This window comes from Chlorocebus sabaeus, chromosome 8 (assembly GCF_047675955.1).
Source record: "Chlorocebus sabaeus isolate Y175 chromosome 8, mChlSab1.0.hap1, whole genome shotgun sequence".
NCBI lineage: Eukaryota > Metazoa > Chordata > Mammalia > Primates > Cercopithecidae > Chlorocebus > Chlorocebus sabaeus.
Window position 1 is genome coordinate 103796004 of NC_132911.1, and position 17986 is coordinate 103813989.

Sequence of the window (17986 nt, forward strand, 5' to 3'; positions counted from 1 at the left end):
GTAATAAATATAGTAAAGCAAAATAAAGGAGGGCAAAGGGTATAGATAGTGATGGAGGGTATGTGAGCTATTCTACATAAGTGTGCTTATATAGAAATAATAAGCCTCAAGAATAGCCTCTCTGATTAAGTGGCACTTGAGCAGACACCTAAAGGAAGTGAGGGGAAAAGCCATGTGCATATCTGGAGGAAGAGTGCTCTAAGCAAGGCAAACAGCAAGCACAAAGCCCTGGAGATTTTTCTGTGGTGCCTTCAAAGACGAACAAGGACACCAATGTGGTTGGAATGAAGTAAGTTAGAGTGGTAGGAAATGAAGTCAGAGGGTTAGCAGGAGCTTATACAACTGTGTAAAGACTTTGGATTTTATTCAGAGTGAAAAAGAAGACCACTGGAGAATTTTGAGAAGATGAGTGGCATGATTTTATATATATATATATACACACACACACACACACACATACACACACACACATATATGTGTATGTGTGTGTGTGTGTGTGTGTGTGTATTTTTTTTTTTTAGTTTGAGACGGAGTCTCGCTCTGTTGCCCAGGCTGGAGAGCAGTGGCGTGATCTCAGCTCACTGCAAGCTCCGCCTCCTGCGTTCATGCCATTCTCCTGCCTCAGCCTCCCGAGTAGCTGGGACTGCAGACACCTGCCACCATGCCCAGCTAATTTTTTGTATTTTTAGTAGAGATGGGGTTTCACCATGTTAGCCAGGATGGTCTGGATCTCCTGACCTCGTGATCCACCTTCCTCAACCTCCCAATGTGCTGGTATTACAGGCGTGAGCCACCGTGCCCGGCCATGATTATATATTTTTAAAGGCTCACTTTGGCTGCTTGGTAAAGAACAGACTGTAGGTTTTCTTATTTCCTAAATGTTGCAGCTTGTACATTAGCAACAATCACAACAAAGCTTATAATGAAAATTATCAGTGCACAAACACTCAAGCATACATATTTTACTACAAACTTAGTAGAGATCAAGGCATGAATGTACACCCTACCTGGATCTCAGGTATCTGTGGAATGCAAGATTTGGGTCTTAATGGCAAGAGGGTTGCCATTTGTGGAAAAGGGTCAATATCTTTCCTTGGTTTTGCTTGACGGAGGTGCCAGAATTTCAGTTCAGCACTAGCGTATTTTGTTGCGGGTGAATGAGTAACACAGAATCTTGGTGCCCTGTTTGTTGGAAAAATAAATGTAAGATTGAACTAAACAATAAGCCTCAAAAATGAAAAGCCTACAAAATACATAATAGCTGTGCTCACAATTAACAGTCTTGCCATACTCCTTTTCTAATAACTTCTACTTCTTTCTCTACTGCCTAGCCTTGAAAAAATATTTTTCTATGATATGTCAGCTGCCTGCAATTCCACTCACATAAAAAGGCAATATACATTGGGAAAAACATCATAAGTAAAATTATGTTCAAATTATTAGCTGATTGATAAGAAAACTAAAAATATAAAAATTCGCTGGGCATGGTGGCGGGTGCCTATAACCCCAGCTACTCGGAACGGTGAGGCAGGAGAATTGCTTGAACCCAGAAGGCGGAGGTTGTGGTGAGCCAAGATTGTGCCATTGCACTCCAGTCTGGGCAACAAGAGCGAAACTCCAAAAAAAGAAAGAAAGGAAGGAAGGAAGGAAGGAAGGAAGGAAGGAAGGAAGGAAGGAAGGGAGGGAGGGAGGGAGGGAGGGAGGGAGGGAGGGAGGGAGGGAGGGAGGGAGGGAGGGAGGGAAAGAAATCTGTCTATCCATAAAGGAATTTTTAAAACAACTTACAGTTTCTAGTAAAATAAATAAGAAATGTACTTGGGATAATTTTTAAGCACTTTGTCATTTATCTATAATTTAAAAAATGGTAGAATAAAATTAACATTTAAAACACATAAACCTTTTTTTTTTTTTTTTGACCGAGTCTTGCTCTGTCGCCCAGGCTGGAATGCAGTGGTGCGATCTCAGCTCACTGCAACCTCTGCCTCCCGGGTTCAAGCGATTCTGCTCTCAGCCTCCCGAGTAGCTGGGACTACAGACACTTGCCACCATGCCTGGCTAATTTTTGTATTTTTAGTAGAGACAGGGTTTCACCATGTTAGCCAGAATGGTCTTCATCTGCAGACCTCGTGATCTGCCCGCCTTGGCCTCCCAAAGTGCTGGGATTACAGGCGTGAGCCACCGTGCCTGGCCTATAAACATTTTTATAATGCTTAAGTATGCTACTAAAGTAGGTTATAACGCATATTAATTATTTTCAAGCTTTAAATTTGAAGGTAAGAATTAACTTTACAATAATTTATATAAATCAAAGACCAACATTACTGCCAGAAACTTAAGGAAAATAGTGTCTGGCACAATATTAAGGCCACACTTAATTGGATAGATATCATGGTATTCAGTATGTGGGCTAACACTTTATTGGATATAGGGTTAACTCCAGCTGTAAGAGCCTGCTGGTAATTGCTTCTTGGACCAGGTCTTCCCCTTAATGCCACAGCCCAAAGACTAATTCTTATTCCATATTTCAAGGCCTGGTAGAAAATTACTTCCCTTTAAAATAGGAAGAATGACTATGCATGATGGCTCATACCTGTAATCACAGTATTTGGGGGAGCCACGGTGGGAGGATTGCTTGAGGCCAGGAGTTCAAGACCAGCCTGGGCAACATGCCAAGCTTGTCTCTACAGAAAATATTTTTAAATTAGCTGAGCATGGTGGCATGTTCCTGTAAGTCCTATCTACTTGGGAAGCTGAGGTGAGAGGATCACTTGAGCTCAGGAGTTCTAGGCTGCAGTGAGCCATGACCATGCCACTGCACTCCTGTCTGACTGACAAAGTGAAACCCTGTCTCTAAAATAATTTCAAAAATTTTAAAAATAAAGTAAAATAGGAAGAAGATGGGTATCTCTCCCAATATGAACACAGATTGGGAGTGAAAGAGAATCCAAAGTCCATAATTAGTTTAGGATCAGAAGGCATTCTGTATAGATCTCTGTGGTCATTCTACACTATATTTCGGAACCTTTACTTGCAGATTTGGAAATATTCAGAATTACATATTTGCATGTCAACCAGTAAGGGGGCATATCTGTAGACTTTTATCCAATAAATCATACATGGGATGGCTGGCAGAACTCCTCATGGCCCATGGTGATGGTGGTTGTGGGGTAAGGCTCCTCCACCTTTGGAAAGGGGAGGGAACAGTGGGAAGCACTACAAGTTATGCTTTGAGTGTCAGCTCAGCCACAGTACAATAGTACACCAGGTAGATTTCTAAGGTGCTTGACTCTAGTCCCTGACTCCTGGATGGCAACTCTGGACCCACCTAGGGCCTGCAAGAACTTGCCACCCTGAAGGGAAGGACACAAGCCTGGCTGGCTTTGCCACCTGCTAATTGTAGAACCCAGGGCTTTGAGCAAACATACACAGTAGCCAGGGAGTGGTTACAGCAGGGTTTGGGCAAGACCCAGTGCTATGTGAGCTTCAGATCTGACCCAGCACAGTCATAGTGGTGGTAGCCACACTCCACTCCCAGCTTTAGGTGGCTCAGAACAGAGAGAGAGACTCTGTTTGGGAGAAAGTAAGGGAAGAGAACAAGAGTCTCCACTTGGGGTCCGGAGGATTCTCCCGGATATTGTCCGAGACCATCCAGGAGGTACCTCTATGAGTTTGCAAGAACAACAGCATTACTAAGCTTAGCGTGCCCCCTAAAGCAGATATAGCTTATATCACAATACCCAAGTCCTTTCAAATATCTGGAAAGCCTTTCCAAGAAGGATGGGTACAAACAAGCCCAGGTAGTGAAGACTACAATATCTACCTGATACGGTTTGGCTCTGTGTCCCTACCCAAATCTCACCTTGAATTATAATAATTCCCACATATCATTGGAGGGATCTGATGGGAGGTAACTGAATCATGGGGGCAGGTCTTTCCTGTGTGTTCTCCTGATAGTGAGTAAGTCTCACAAGATCTGATGGTTTTATAAATGGGAGTTCCCCTGCACAAATTCTTTTGCCTGCTGCCAAGTAAGATATCCCTTTGCTCTTCCTTTGTTTTCTACCATGATTGTGAGGCCTCCCCAGCCATGTGGAACTGTGAGTCCATTAAACCTCTTTGCTTTACATATTACCCAGTCTCAGGTATGTCTTTATTAGCAGCATGAGAATGAACTAATACAGTAAATTGGTACCAGTAGAGTGGGTGCTGCTGTAAAGATACTGAAAATGTGGAAGCAACTTTGGAACTGTGTAACAGGCAGAGGTTGGAACAGTTTGGAGGGCTCAAAAGAAGACAGGAAGATGTAGCAAAGTTTGGAACTTCCTAGAGACTTGTTGACTGGCATTGACCAAAATGGTGATAGTGATATGGACAATAAAGTCCAGGTTGAGGTGGTCTCAGACGGAGATGAGGAATTTGTTGGGAAATGGAGCAAAGGTGACTCTTGCTATGTTTTAGCAAAGAGACTGGTGGCATTTTGCCCCTGCCCCAGAGACCTGTGGAACTTTGAACTTGAGAGAGATGATTTAGGGTATCCAGGGGAAAACATTTCTAAGCAGCAAAGCGTTCAAGGGGAAGCACAGCATAGAAGTTTGGAAAATTTGCAGCCTGACGATGCAATAGAAAAGAAAACCCATTTTCTGGGGAGAAATTCAAGCTGGCTGCAGAAATTTGCATAAGTAATGATAAGCCAAATGTTAATAGGCAAGACAATGGGGAAAACGTCTCCAGGGCATGTCAGATACCTTCACGGCAGCCCCTCCCATCATAGGCCTGGAGGCCTAGGGGAAAAAAAATGTTTCTGTGGGCTTGGACCCCGGGCCCCCTGCTATGTGCAGCCTAGAGACTTCATGCCCTGTGTTCCAGCTGCTCCAGTGTGGCTACAAGGGGTCAAGGCACAGCTTGGGCCATGGCTTCAGAGGGTGCAAGTCCCTCTGAAGCCTTGGCAGCTTCCAAATGGTGTTGAACCTGCAGGTGCCCAGAGGTCAAGAATTGAGGTTTGGGAAACTCTGCCTAGATTTCAGAGTATGTATGGAAATGGCTGGATGTTCAGACAGAATTTTGCTATAGGGGCGGGGCCCTCATGGAGAACCTCTGCTAGAGCAGTGTGGAAGGGAAATGTGGTGTTGGATCCCCCACACAGAGTCCCCACTGGGGCACTGCCTAGTGGAGCTGTGAGAAGAAGGCCACCATCCTCCAGACCCCAGAATGGTAGATCCACCAGCAGTTTGCACCGTGTGCCTGGAAAAGATGCACACGCTCAATGCCAGACCATGAAGGCAGCGGGAGGCAGGCTGTACACTGCAAAGCCACAGGGGCAGAGCTGCCCAAGACCATGGGAACCCACCTCTCGCAGCAGCATGACCTGAACATGAGACATAGAATCAAAGAAGATCATCTCAGAGCTTTAAGATTTGGCTGTCCTGCTGGATTTTGGACTTGCATGGGGCCTGTAGCCCTTTTGTTTTGGCCAATTTCTCCCATTTAGAATGGGTGTATTTACACCAATCCTGTACCCCCATTGTATCTAGGAAGTAACTGACTTGCTTTTGATTTTACAGGCTCATAGGCAGAAGGGACTTGCCTTATCTCAGATGAGACTTTGGACTGTGGACTTTTGAGTTAATGCCAAAATGAGTTAAGACTTTGGGGAATGTTAGGAAGGCATGATTGTGTTTTGAAATGTGAAAGGAACATTAGATTTGGGATGGGCCAGGGGCAGAATTACATGATTTGGCTTTCTTTCCCCACCCAAATATCACCTTGAATTGTAATAATTCCTATGTGTCATGGGAGGAACCCAGTGGGAGGTAATGGAATCGTGGGGGTGGGTCTTTCCCGCTGGTCTTGTGGTAGTGAATAAGTCTCAAGATCTCTGATTTTTATAAATAGGAGTTCCCCTGCACAAGCTCTCTTGCCTGCAGCCATGTAAGACACCTCTTTGCTCTTCCTTTGTCTTCCGCCATGATTGTGAGGCCTCCCCAGTCATGTGGATCTGTGAGTCCAATAAACCTCTTTCCTTTACATATTACTGAGTCTCAGGCATGTCTTTATTAGTAACAAGAGAATGGACTAACTCTTCAATGCCCAGACACTGAAGAACATCTGCTAGCTCAACATCACCCAGGAAAAAACAACCTCACCAAATGAATGAAATAAGGCAACAGGGACCAATTCTGGAAAAACAGAGATATGTGACCTTTCAGACAGAGAATTCAAAATAGTTGTGTTAAGAAAATTCAAAGAAATTCAAGATAACACAGAGAAGAAATTCAAGATTATATCAGATAAATTTAACAAAGAGATTAAAATTGTTAAACAGAATCAAGCAGCAATTCTGGAGCTGAAAAATGCAACTGGGATTCTGAAGAATGCATCAGAGTCTTAACAGTATAATTGATTAAGAAGAAATAATCAGTGAGCTTGAAGACAGGTTATTTGAAAATACGTAGTCAGAGGAGACCAAAAAAAAAAAAAAAAAAACAATAAAGCATGCCTTAACAGTCTCAAAAGGGCAAATCTAAGAGTTATTGGCCTTAAAGAGGAGGTAGAAAAGAGATAGGGGTAGAAAGTTTACTCAAAGGGATAATAACAGAGAACTTCTCAAACCCTAGAGAAAGATATCAATATCCAAATATAAGAAGGTTATAGAACACCAAGCAGATTTAACCCAAAGATGACTACCTCAAGGCATTTAATACTCAAACTCCCAAAGCTCAAAGATAAAGAAAGGAACCCAAAAGCAGCAAGAAAAATTAACAATATACAATGGAGTTCTAATACATCCAGCAGCTGACTTTTCAACAGAAACGTTATAGGTCAGGAGAGAGTGGCATGACATATTAAAAGTAATGGCAAAGACCGCAATAGCATTTGCACCAACCTAATATTTAAAGTGCTGAAGGAAAATCCTTTTACCCTAGCATAGTATATCCAACAAAAATATCCTTCAAATATGAAGGAGAAATAAAGACTTTCCCAGACAAACAAAAGCTGAGGAATTTCATCAACACAAGACCTGTCCTACAAGAAATGCTAAAGAGAGCATTTCAATCAGAAAGAAAAGAACGTTAATGAGCAATAAGTAATCACCTGAAGGTATAAAACACACAGGTAATAGTAAATAAACAGAAAAACACAGAATATTATAACACTGTAACAGTGATGTATAAACTACTTTTATCCTAAGTAGAAAGATTAAACAATGAACCAATCAAAATTAAGAACTACAACAACTTTTCAAGACATAGACAGTACAATAAGATATAAACAGAAACAAAACATTTAAAAGTAGGGGGACAAAGTTAAAGCATAGAATTTTTATTAGTTTTTTTTTGCTTGTGTGTTTATGCAATGTTAAGTTCTTATCAGGTTAAAATAGTGGGTTATAAGATAGTATTTGCCAGCCTCATGGTAATCTCAAACCAAAAAACATACAATGGATACACAAGAAATAAAAAGCAAGAAACTAAATCATATCAACAGAAAAAATCACATTCACTAAAGGGAGACAGAAAGGAAGGAAAGAATAGAACACCACAAAACAACCAGAAAACAACAAAATGGCAGAAGTCCTTACTTATCAATAATGACATTGATGTAAATGAGCTAAACTCTCCAATCAAAAGACACAGTGGCTGAATGGATGAAAAAATGAGGCCCACTGACATGGTGCCTACAAGAAACACACTTCACCTACAAAGACACATACAAACTAAAAAAGGGATGGAAAAACATGTTCCATGTCAATGGAAACAAACAAAAAAAAAAGCAGGAGTAGCTATATTTATATCAGACAAAACAGATTTCAAGACAAAAACTATAAGAAGAGACAAAGAAGATCACTATATAATGATAAAGGGGTCAATTCAGTAAGAGGATATAACAATTTTAAATATATATGTACCAAATACTGCAGCACTCTGATATAAAAAGGAAATATTATTAGAACAAGAAAGAGAGATAGGCTCCAATGCAGTAATAGCTGGAGACTTCAACCCCCCACTTTCAGCATTGGACAGATCTTCCAGAGAGAAAAATAACAAAGAAATTGTATCAAAGTCAATGTCCTCATTGTGATATTGTACTATAGTTATGCAAGTTGTTACCACTGGGGGAAAATATATGATAGATACACAGTATCTGTTTGTATTATTTCTTTTTTATTTTTCTTTATTTTAAAAAATGGTTTTAATAAAATAGAGGTGGGGTCTTACCATGTTGCCCAGGCTGGTCTCAAATTCCTGGCCTTAAGCAATCCTCCTGCCTCAGTCTCCCAAAGTGCTGAGATTACAGGCACGAGCCATCATGCTCAGCCTTCTTTGACTGTAAGTCTACAGTTATCTTAAAATAAAAAGTCTAGTGCAGATAACTGACACAATCAGATCGATCACAGTCACATGGAACAATTCATTGATCTTCAAATGGTATATATTTTTTTCCACTATGCCTATTCTATTTCCCTTGCTTCAAGTCCCTCAAGTTCCCAGGTAAAACATTACCTCCCCTCTATATCCTGTGCATTTATCACACTTTCTTTTGTTATACTAATATCACATGTATATTCTTCCCATCATACTATGACCACAAGGATTTGATCATGTTTCACCCTTGTATTCTTAGCATAGCACTTAGCCTATAGTAATACCCAAAAAAAGCTTATTAAGATGATAATAGCAACTCTAGCTACATGTATACACACACACACACACACACACACACACCCCAATTTTATGAAATACCAATCATAAAAATGTCAGGTGTAGAAGAATGTGTTCCAAGCTGACAGCCAAATCAGGAACATACCCCTATTCACAACGGCCACAAAAAGCATACCTAGGAATATAGCAATATAGCTAGGAATACCTAGGAATATAACTAAGTAGGGAGGTGAAAATTTTCCACAAGGAGAACTACAAAACATTGCTCAAAGAAATCAGAGGTGACACAAACAAGTGGAAAAACATTCCATACTCATGAATAAGAAGAATCAATATAATTAAAATGGCTATACTGCCCAAAGCAATTTATAGATTCAATGCTATTCTTATTAGACTATCATTGAGATTCTTCACAGAACTAGACAAAACTACTTTAAAATTCATATGGAACCAAAAAGAGCCTAAATAGCCAAGGCAATCCTAAGCAAAAAGAGCAAAGCTGGAGCCATCACACTACCCAACTTCAAACTATACTACAGGTCTATGGTAACCACAATAGCATGGTACTGGTATAATAACAGACACATAGATCAATGGAACAATAGATAATGCAGAAATAAGACCACACACCTACAACTATCTGATCTTTGAAAAATCTGACAAAAACAAGCAACGGGGAAAGAATTCCCTATTCAATAAATGGAGCTAGGATAACTGGCTGGCCATATGCAGAAGACTGAAATTGGACCCCTTCCTTATGCCACACACAAAAATTAACTCTAGATGGATTAAAGACTTAAATGTAAAACTCAAAACAACAAAAACCATGGAAGACAACCAAGGTAATACCATTCAGGAAATAGGCACAGGCAAAGATATCGTGACAAAGATGCCAAAAGCAATTGCAACCAAAGCAAAAATTGACAAATGGGATTTATCTAAACTAAAGAGCTTCTGCACAGCAAAGGAAACTATCAACAGAGTGAACAGACAACCTATGGGATGGGAGAAAATTTTTGCAAACTATGCATCAAACGAAGATCTAATATCCAGCATTTATAAGGAACTTAAACAAATTCACAAGAAAAAAAAACATTAAAAAGTAGGTAAAGGACATGAACACTTTCAAAAGAAGACATACATGTGGCCAACAATCATATGAAAAGAAGTTCAACACCACTGGTCATTAGAGACATGCAAATCAAAACCACATTGAGATACCATCTCAAGCCAGTCAGAATGGCTATTAGTAAAAAGTCAAAAAAAATAACAGAGGCTGGTGAGGTTGTGGAGACAAAGGAAGGCTTATACACTGTTGGTGGGAGTGTAAATTAATTCAACCACTGTGGAAGATAGTGTAGCAATTCCTCAAAGACCTAACAATAGAAATACCATTTGATACAGCAATCCCATTACTTGGTATATACCCAAAGGGATATAAATCATGCTGTTATACAGACACATGCACGTGTATGTTCATTGCAGCACTATTCACAATAGCGAAGATATGGAATCCTAAATGCCCATCAGTGATAGACGGATAAAGAAAATGTGGTACATATATACCATAGAATACTATGCAGCCATAAGAAAGAACAAGTTCACGTCCTTTGCAGGGATATGGATGAAACTGGAGGCCATTCTCCTCAGCTAACTAACACAGGAACAGATAACCAAATACATCACATCCCCACTTATAAGTAGGAACTAAATGATGAGAACACATGGATACACAGAGGGGAACAACACACACTGAGGCCTATCAGAGGGTGGAGGATAGAAAGGAGGGAGAGGATCGGGAAAAATAACTAAGGGATATAAGGCTTAACACCTGGGTGATGAAATAATCCATACAACAAACCCCTAATGACACAAGTTTACCTATGTAACAAACCTGCACATGTAGCCCTGTACTTAAAATAGAAGTTAAAAGTAAATAAATAAATAAATAAAATGTAAATTCTGCTGGAAAAAAAAAGAATATGATCACCAAAGTTAAAAGGCAACTTAAATACTGTTCCACCTTATTATGGATTTAAAGTCATCCAAACATCCAAATTATCTAAAGGACAAGTAACTTAAAGAAGGCCAAAGATATAATAGTCTTGTCATTTTAGGTTTCCATAAGTCATATATCCGTAAGACAAAAAAAGTATAACTCACAACTGGCCTAAGAAAAGTGAAAGTAAGTAACTGATTCATGTTTTCTTACCAATACAGAAGTAAAGGTTTTAAAACTTCAGGCTGAATATTTCTTAAATGCTCTTCATTCCACTGTGATCCATCTAACAGTTTAAATTTTGATAAGATTTCTGCAGAAAGGTAGTACTCTCCATTGCTCACTAGATAGCATTTTTTCATCTTCTCAAGATGTCTGAAAGAAAACACATTTCCACATATACACACACACATTGGTAGAATATTCAACTACCAAAATGTTTTCACTTCTGAAATGTTTCAGACAAGTAATGAACTATCTCAAAACCAACACTGAGTGTCAGAGGTACCCAAAATTTTTGTGGAGGTAAAGATACTTCTCACAGTTATGGAAATGGGAAGGGTATTTGTGACAAGCTGAATAAATGACCTTGCAAAGATGTCTACGTTCTAATCTCTAGAACTTGTGACTAAGTTACCTTACATGTCAAAGGAAACTCTGCAGATGTGCTTAAGTTAAAGACTTTAAAGAGATCTCCTGTATTATCTAGATGGTCCCATTGTAATCACAAAGATCGTTCTAAGAGAGAGACAAGAAGGTCAGCATCACAGAGAAAGATGTGAGGATAGAGCAGAGGTCAGAAAGAAGATGCTGTGCTGCTAGCTTGGAAGATGGAGAAAAAGTCCATGAACCAAGGCCTTCATTAGATGGAAAAAATAAGGAATTTGTTTACCCCTAGAACCTTCTGACTTCTAGAACTGTCTGAGAATAAATAAAACTCTGTTGCTTTAAGTCACTAAGTCTGTGGTGATTTGTTACAGCAACAGTGGGAACTACAGTGTTGATCCTGAAAAACCTATGTAGGCTACTTGCATGTAACTACCCTGACATGTCTTCAAAAGTGGTAATGATCAATCAGGTCATGCTTCATAATCAACCATTTAGTGACCTCTGCTCTTATAGCTGTATACAACAATGAGCTTTGTGATCTGAATGTCATTAAAATAAGTGGAATAACCCAGTGACTAGTATATACTCAGTCAAACCCTTAAAGGAAATTGCAATCTACTATAGTTGGTCTGCTTCAGAGCAGATCAGGAGACTAAAGACAAGTTAAAGACTTTCCTAAAACAGGGTTCTCTTTTCTTCAACTTACAGTAATCTAAAACATATAGAGCTGCCCAAAGACCTGAGCCCCATCAGACCTCCAAGAAGTTCTCTAGCAGAGAGACTCATCCAGATACCCAGTTACCTGGCATCCAACCAAAGATTATGGAATTTGTTAACCAAGCAGGCTACTAGGGAGAGTAGGTGTCTATTTTATGCTAGTGTGGTTATATAACTGATAAATTATTTTATTCTATAAAAATTATACATCATTTTAATGTTATAAAAATGAAAATAGAATAATTAATTTGAAAGTAGTTCTAGAATGTATGGGCAGAAACATTATGCAAACCCAAATAACTGTTATCATTAGTATCTGAAAACTATGAAATCAGAAAACTAGTGTGATCAATATTACTGTTATAATAAAATAAGTTTTATTATCATTCATTCCTCCAAGAGTAAAAAATTACATTTTAAAAAATTTACTTTGGGCTTTCTCCCTGTGCTAAATAACCCAAATTAATATTCATAATTTGTTTTTAAAACTATTGAAAAATTAAAAAATAGAATTACCTTTGATGTCTTCCATGGTCCTTAAGAACTTTTAACCTCTCAATATCCATCCACAGCCACCAATATCTCTCTCCCAATGTACCTTTTATAAATTTCTTAAATCTTTCAAACTCCTTTCTATTGCCAATGTCATAAGTCCTATGAGAAATACACCAGTCGGCCCTGCTCTCTGGTCCAGCGCTCTCACTCTTTGAACTTAAACTTGTTTGTTCTATCTCTTCTGACCTCTCCTTTGTAGTTTGAACTAATTCACTTAAAAAATTCTTGCCACGAATAGACTCAAAACAATCATCAAATGACACTTTTGTTATATTGTTGAAGTTTATATAGTCTGGGGTTTCTCCAACTGGCTTTCCAACAATTTGCTGAATTGCTCCTCTCAAAATAAAGTATACATAGGAGCTTAAAAATTCTTCACATGTTGAGAAATGCATTGTCAGGCTTTCACCAACATCCTGTTTCTTTTCAAGGTATACTTTCAGAAGAGCTTGAGAAGGAGTGTCTTGTAGAGATACAGACACCTCTTCTTCTTCTTCTCCTTCTTCTTCTTCAAATTCAGAAATCAATTTGGTGGTTTTAAATGGGTCCTTTTTTGTCCTAGGGTGAACTCCATCATAAAAGATAAAATTCTCTGTATTAAGTCATAAAAGGCTATTAGATTAGATATGAATACAAACCTTTCTTATTATTAAATAGATGCTATAGAGCCAGAACGTCAAATGGGTTTATCATAGGTAGTGACTGCATGGACCAGTGTCTTAAGAAGGATTCTGGGCCAGTTAGGGTGGCTCATGCCTGTCATCCCAGCACTTTGAGAGGCCGAAGTGGGCGGATCACTTGAGGTCAGGAGTTCCAGACCAACCTGGCCAACATGGTGAAACCCCGTCTCTACTAAAAATACAAAAATTACCCAGGCATAGTGGCGTAGTAATCCCAGCTACTCAGGAGGCTGAGGCACAAGAATCACTTGAACCCAGGAGATAGAGGTTGCAGTGAGCTGGGAGCACACCACTGCACTCCAGCCTGGGTGATAGAGCAAGACTCTGTCTCAAAAAAAAAAAAAAAAAAGAAAAAGAAAAAGAAAAAAAGGAAAGAACAGAAAAGAAACAAAAACGAAAAAAAAGAAGGATTCTGAGGTTACGTTTGGAACCAGTAGAAAAAAAACTGCCACTGGGAATTAACCTTGTCTTCCCTGGATTTGGAAGAAAAGAATGGTGGCAGATGGACTAAATATCTGACATCCCTAACACACAGAAGATATTTGAAAATACATTATGTACTTTTAAAATGTAATATTCCAGACTGATATATAAATGTCAATACATAAGCACCAAATCTATTAAGGAATTAGAATATGTATACTAAATGATTATATGTGCTTTGATATTTCATGCTGTATGATAAAAGAAAATTCACTACCATGATTGAGACCATATACGAACAGACCAGAACTGGAGACAATAATAGCAAGTTTTAAAATTCACCATTTCATTAAAAGATTCAATTACTATCAAACTTACAGTTTATCATTAAAGTTACAAAATGGCACAAGATACTTATGAAGGATTACAAAAGGATTATTTGTATGCTTTTTCTAAAGATATAGTATTCAGCTCCTATTTTCTCTTTCAAAAATCAGTGACATGTCTGATGTTAGTGCTTTATTTCACATAGTAAATCTACCCCTTGAATTGCCACAGATCAGCTAACTGTTGTCATCCATGCCCCATTCTCAACGACCATTTTCTCAATTACCACAGTTCAAATCTCAATGAACTGGAAACATTTCATTACAATTTTTGTTGCTAATAAATTCCCCAATATTGAGAAATTAGACTTTGTGAGAGGATGCTGGACGTACACTCAACCCCATGGAACTGAAGGGAGGATGTTGCAGAGAGCGAAGCAGGCATTCCAGCTCACCATCTCCTGCCATCCTTCTCTTCCTGTATACTATTTTTATCTCCAATTATCTACTTCAATATTTTGGGAAAACAACAAGAAGCCTATGAATCCAACTATTTTCAATTGGGGAGATTATTTTCTTCTTTACCTAGACTCAGGTTCAATTCTAGGGAATCCAGATTTAACTTCCCCAGAGTCTGCGTATAACTAATCTCTTCTTAAAGAGATTAGTTAGGAACTGTAAGTGAATTCCTGAGTTCTTCTCCTGAGTCATCACACCTAAGTTTTTTTCTCTAACAATATCACAGTTAATAACTCCCATTTCTGGAAGATTCCTTTTATTTTTATGAAAAGTCAGTATAGCCACAAAGCTCCCCACAGTAGAAATTTACATGCTTTTTAAGGTGAAAAATAATCTGAACTTAAAAACAGAAGGGAAACTCGATTCCCATCAATAACTATTTTATTTTTAGGAAGAAAAAAATGTTGTACCCACTTTATTACAAAGACTTAACAAGAATTTGTAAACTATGATAAGAAATAATGACATTAATTGACTGCATATTAGGTACCAAGCACCAGGCCAGGCATTTCCTATACATTTAGTATATATCATTATTCTAATCTTACAGACAAGAAAAGGCAAGGCTCCAAGAAGTGGAAAAACTCATCAAACATCACACAGCGAATAAATATCAGAGTTGCATTCTAAACCCATCTCCTTTTCACTATACAAAGTTGTCTCTCAAAAAACATAGGAAGTGCAGTGAGGCAAAGGGTATGTGGATAATTTTTTCTCCCCAACCACTAACTACTGTACTGTAAAATTAGAACAAACAAACAAAAACTTAAAGAGAAGTTCTAAAGTCATTCTTGTCCTTTACTGCTTACCAGAAACAGATGAAATAGCTGGTGATTTAAGTTTGTTGTAGGGTACACAACAGGGTAATGAAAAGGTTGATACTGTTTGCTGACTTTGTTTTGCTAATGCAAACCAATCTTTTGTTTGAGCATAGGAAGCCTAGGAAGAAGGGAGCATATTAGTTTAACATATGATTAGCAGTATTGCTCTGATCACAAACCTGGAAAAATCATTATAATAATATTCAACTTGCATAGTACAATATGTAAAGTGAAAATTATCTCATGAAGCAAAATAAAATTATACTCAAAAAATTCATTAGCTAAGAGGAAACTGAAGGAAATTTCAATCCAGATTTTTTTTTTTTGTATTTGATAACCAAAGGAAAATATGTGTCCAATACTTATAAATTCTCCACTCTCACTCTCAGGCTATTGTTGACCAAAGGCATGAAACCCTACTTCCTGGATTCACTACAAATTCATGCCATCTGACTTCAACTTGGCAGTCACCAGACCCATCAATCCTTTGGCTAGCTGCTCCCCTTTACAACTTTCCCAATTACTTCAGGTACCCTATTCTGTCTCACCTGGCTCAGTATTTTTAACAACTGCTCCCCCAGTATGACAGACACACTATTCTTAGTGCCACTGGACCCTCTCCAAATTCAGCTGCCCCTTTGCATTAGACTCAGTTTTCACAACTTTGCTTAGATTGAATGCTTTTTGCACACTGATTCCTAACTCCATCTGTCCCTAACTGCAGCATTCCATTTTTCCTTTCCTTTGTGTACCCCTGAACTAGCCAATTCAATTCTGAAGTTGATCCTTAGCTTCTAGAACCCCAGCCCTAAGAAGCTCCTATCCTAGCCTTCTTGGGAAGATTCCTCTGCCTGCTTCTCTCTGTAATGTCTTCTTTTATTTTTACTAGAGAATCCAAGTTGTTCAACAAGAGCAGAGAAGGGAGTGTTCAACATTCCTCTCATTTCTCATTTATCCAACTGAATCAGCTGGTTGGTCAGCACTTAGTCTAAGAAACACTTGGAGAATAGGTACCTCAAATGGAAGAAAAATTACTCCCTATCTATTATGCAGAATTAACATGGCAAGTCAAGTCACATAAGAAGACCAAAGCAAGACAGAGAAATAAGAGGTGGCAGCTATGCAGTCACCATCCCTCTTAGAGGTGAGGTTTCCCAGGTGCATAAAAGCTTTCAAAGACTAACTCACTTTTGTTCCCCTTTTCCTTTAAAATCAAGTTATTTATTAGTAATTATATGTTCATCTAACATATAATTATATGTTTACCTAACATATAATTATCGAGTGACTACTTTATCCTAAGCAACAGCCTAAGCAGGAGGCCAAAATAATTAAGAAATGTTCAAGGAATTGAGAGAGACCAACATACAAGGTCCTTGCTATTTCAACTGCAAAAAAAGAATGAGGGAGTAGAACACAGGAGAGAAAGAAGTCATCAGTCAGACTTTAACATCTTTAACATAATTATTCCACTTTATATATTTTTTGGGGGGGAAGTGGAGACAGAGTCTCATTCTGTCACCCACGCTGGAGTTCAATGGTGCAATCTTAGCTCACTGCAACCTCTGCCTCTCGAGTTCAAGCAATTCTCCCGCCTCAGCCTCCCGAGTAGCTGTGATTACAGGCACCCACCACCATGCCTGGCTAATTTTTGTATTTTTAGTAGAGACGAGGTTTCACCATGTTGGTCAGGCTGGTCTGGAACTCCTGACCCCATGATCCGCCCACCTCAGCCTCCCAAAGTGTTGGGATTACAGGCGTGAGCCACTGCACCCGGCCTATACTTTTAAGAGATGGGTCAATTGTTTTTCAGATGGTATAACTTAAGGCTCAAAGAAATATTACCAATTATCATGAAGATTAATCCCTATGTATAGTCATCACATAAATAATGTAAACAAGAACTCTGAATCTGCAAAATTCAAAGGCTATTGAAAAATGGTAATATATAGTTAAAGTGGCTGTGTGGTGGCTCATGCCTATAATCCTAGCACTTTGGAAGGCTGAGGTTGGAGGACTGCTTGAACTGGTTGGAGTTCAAGACCAATCTGGGCAACATAGACCCTGTCTCTACAAATAATTTTTAAAAAATTAGCCAGGAATGGTGATGCACTCTTGTGGTCCCAGCTGGGAGGCTGAGGTGGGAGAATTGCTTGAGCCAGGGAGGTTGAAGCTGCAATGAGCCATGATTGCATCATTCCACTCCAGCCTGGGCAACACAGTGAGATCCTGTCTCAAAAAAAAAAAAGTTTGTGTGTGTGTATATATATATATATATATAGCATTAAAGTTTACTCAAGTGGGGGGCGGAGCAAGATGGCCGAATAGGAACAGCTCCAGTCTCCAACTCCCAGCGCGAGCGACACAGAAGACCCGCGATTTCTGCATTTTCAACTGAGGTACTGGGTTCATCTCACTGGGGAGTGCCAGACGATCGGTGCTGGTCAGCTGCTGCAGCCCGACCAGCGAGAGCTGAAGCAGGGCGAGGCATTGCCTCACCTGGAAAGCGCAAGGGGGAAGGGAATCCCTTTTCCTAGCCAGGGGAACTGAGACACACAACACCTGGAAAATCGGGTAACTCCCACCCCAATACTGCGCTTTAAGCAGACAGGCACACCAGGAGATCATATCCCACACCTGGCCGGGAGTGTCCCACACCCACGGAGCCTCCCTCATT

At 39.2% G+C, this 17986-nt stretch overlaps 1 protein-coding gene across 6 annotated transcripts in view; it reads right to left on the reverse strand.

Moving 5' to 3' along the window:
- RGS22 (regulator of G protein signaling 22) overlaps nucleotides 1-17986 on the reverse strand; it is a 151877-nt gene that overhangs the window by 89452 nt on the left and 44439 nt on the right. For 5 of the 6 annotated variants that reach the window (XM_008001210.3, XM_008001209.3, XM_073018248.1 and 2 more), the window contains exons 7-10: nucleotides 15298-15427; nucleotides 12502-13132; nucleotides 10873-11034; nucleotides 1008-1182 (exon numbers count right to left, since the gene is read on the reverse strand). In XM_008001210.3, coding sequence (XP_007999401.2) covers nucleotides 1008-1182; nucleotides 10873-11034; nucleotides 12502-13132; nucleotides 15298-15427 — 1098 coding nt within the window. The remainder of the gene's footprint in view (nucleotides 1-1007; nucleotides 1183-10872; nucleotides 11035-12501; nucleotides 13133-15297; nucleotides 15428-17986) is intronic. The other variant, XM_073018247.1, reaches the window with a different exon arrangement.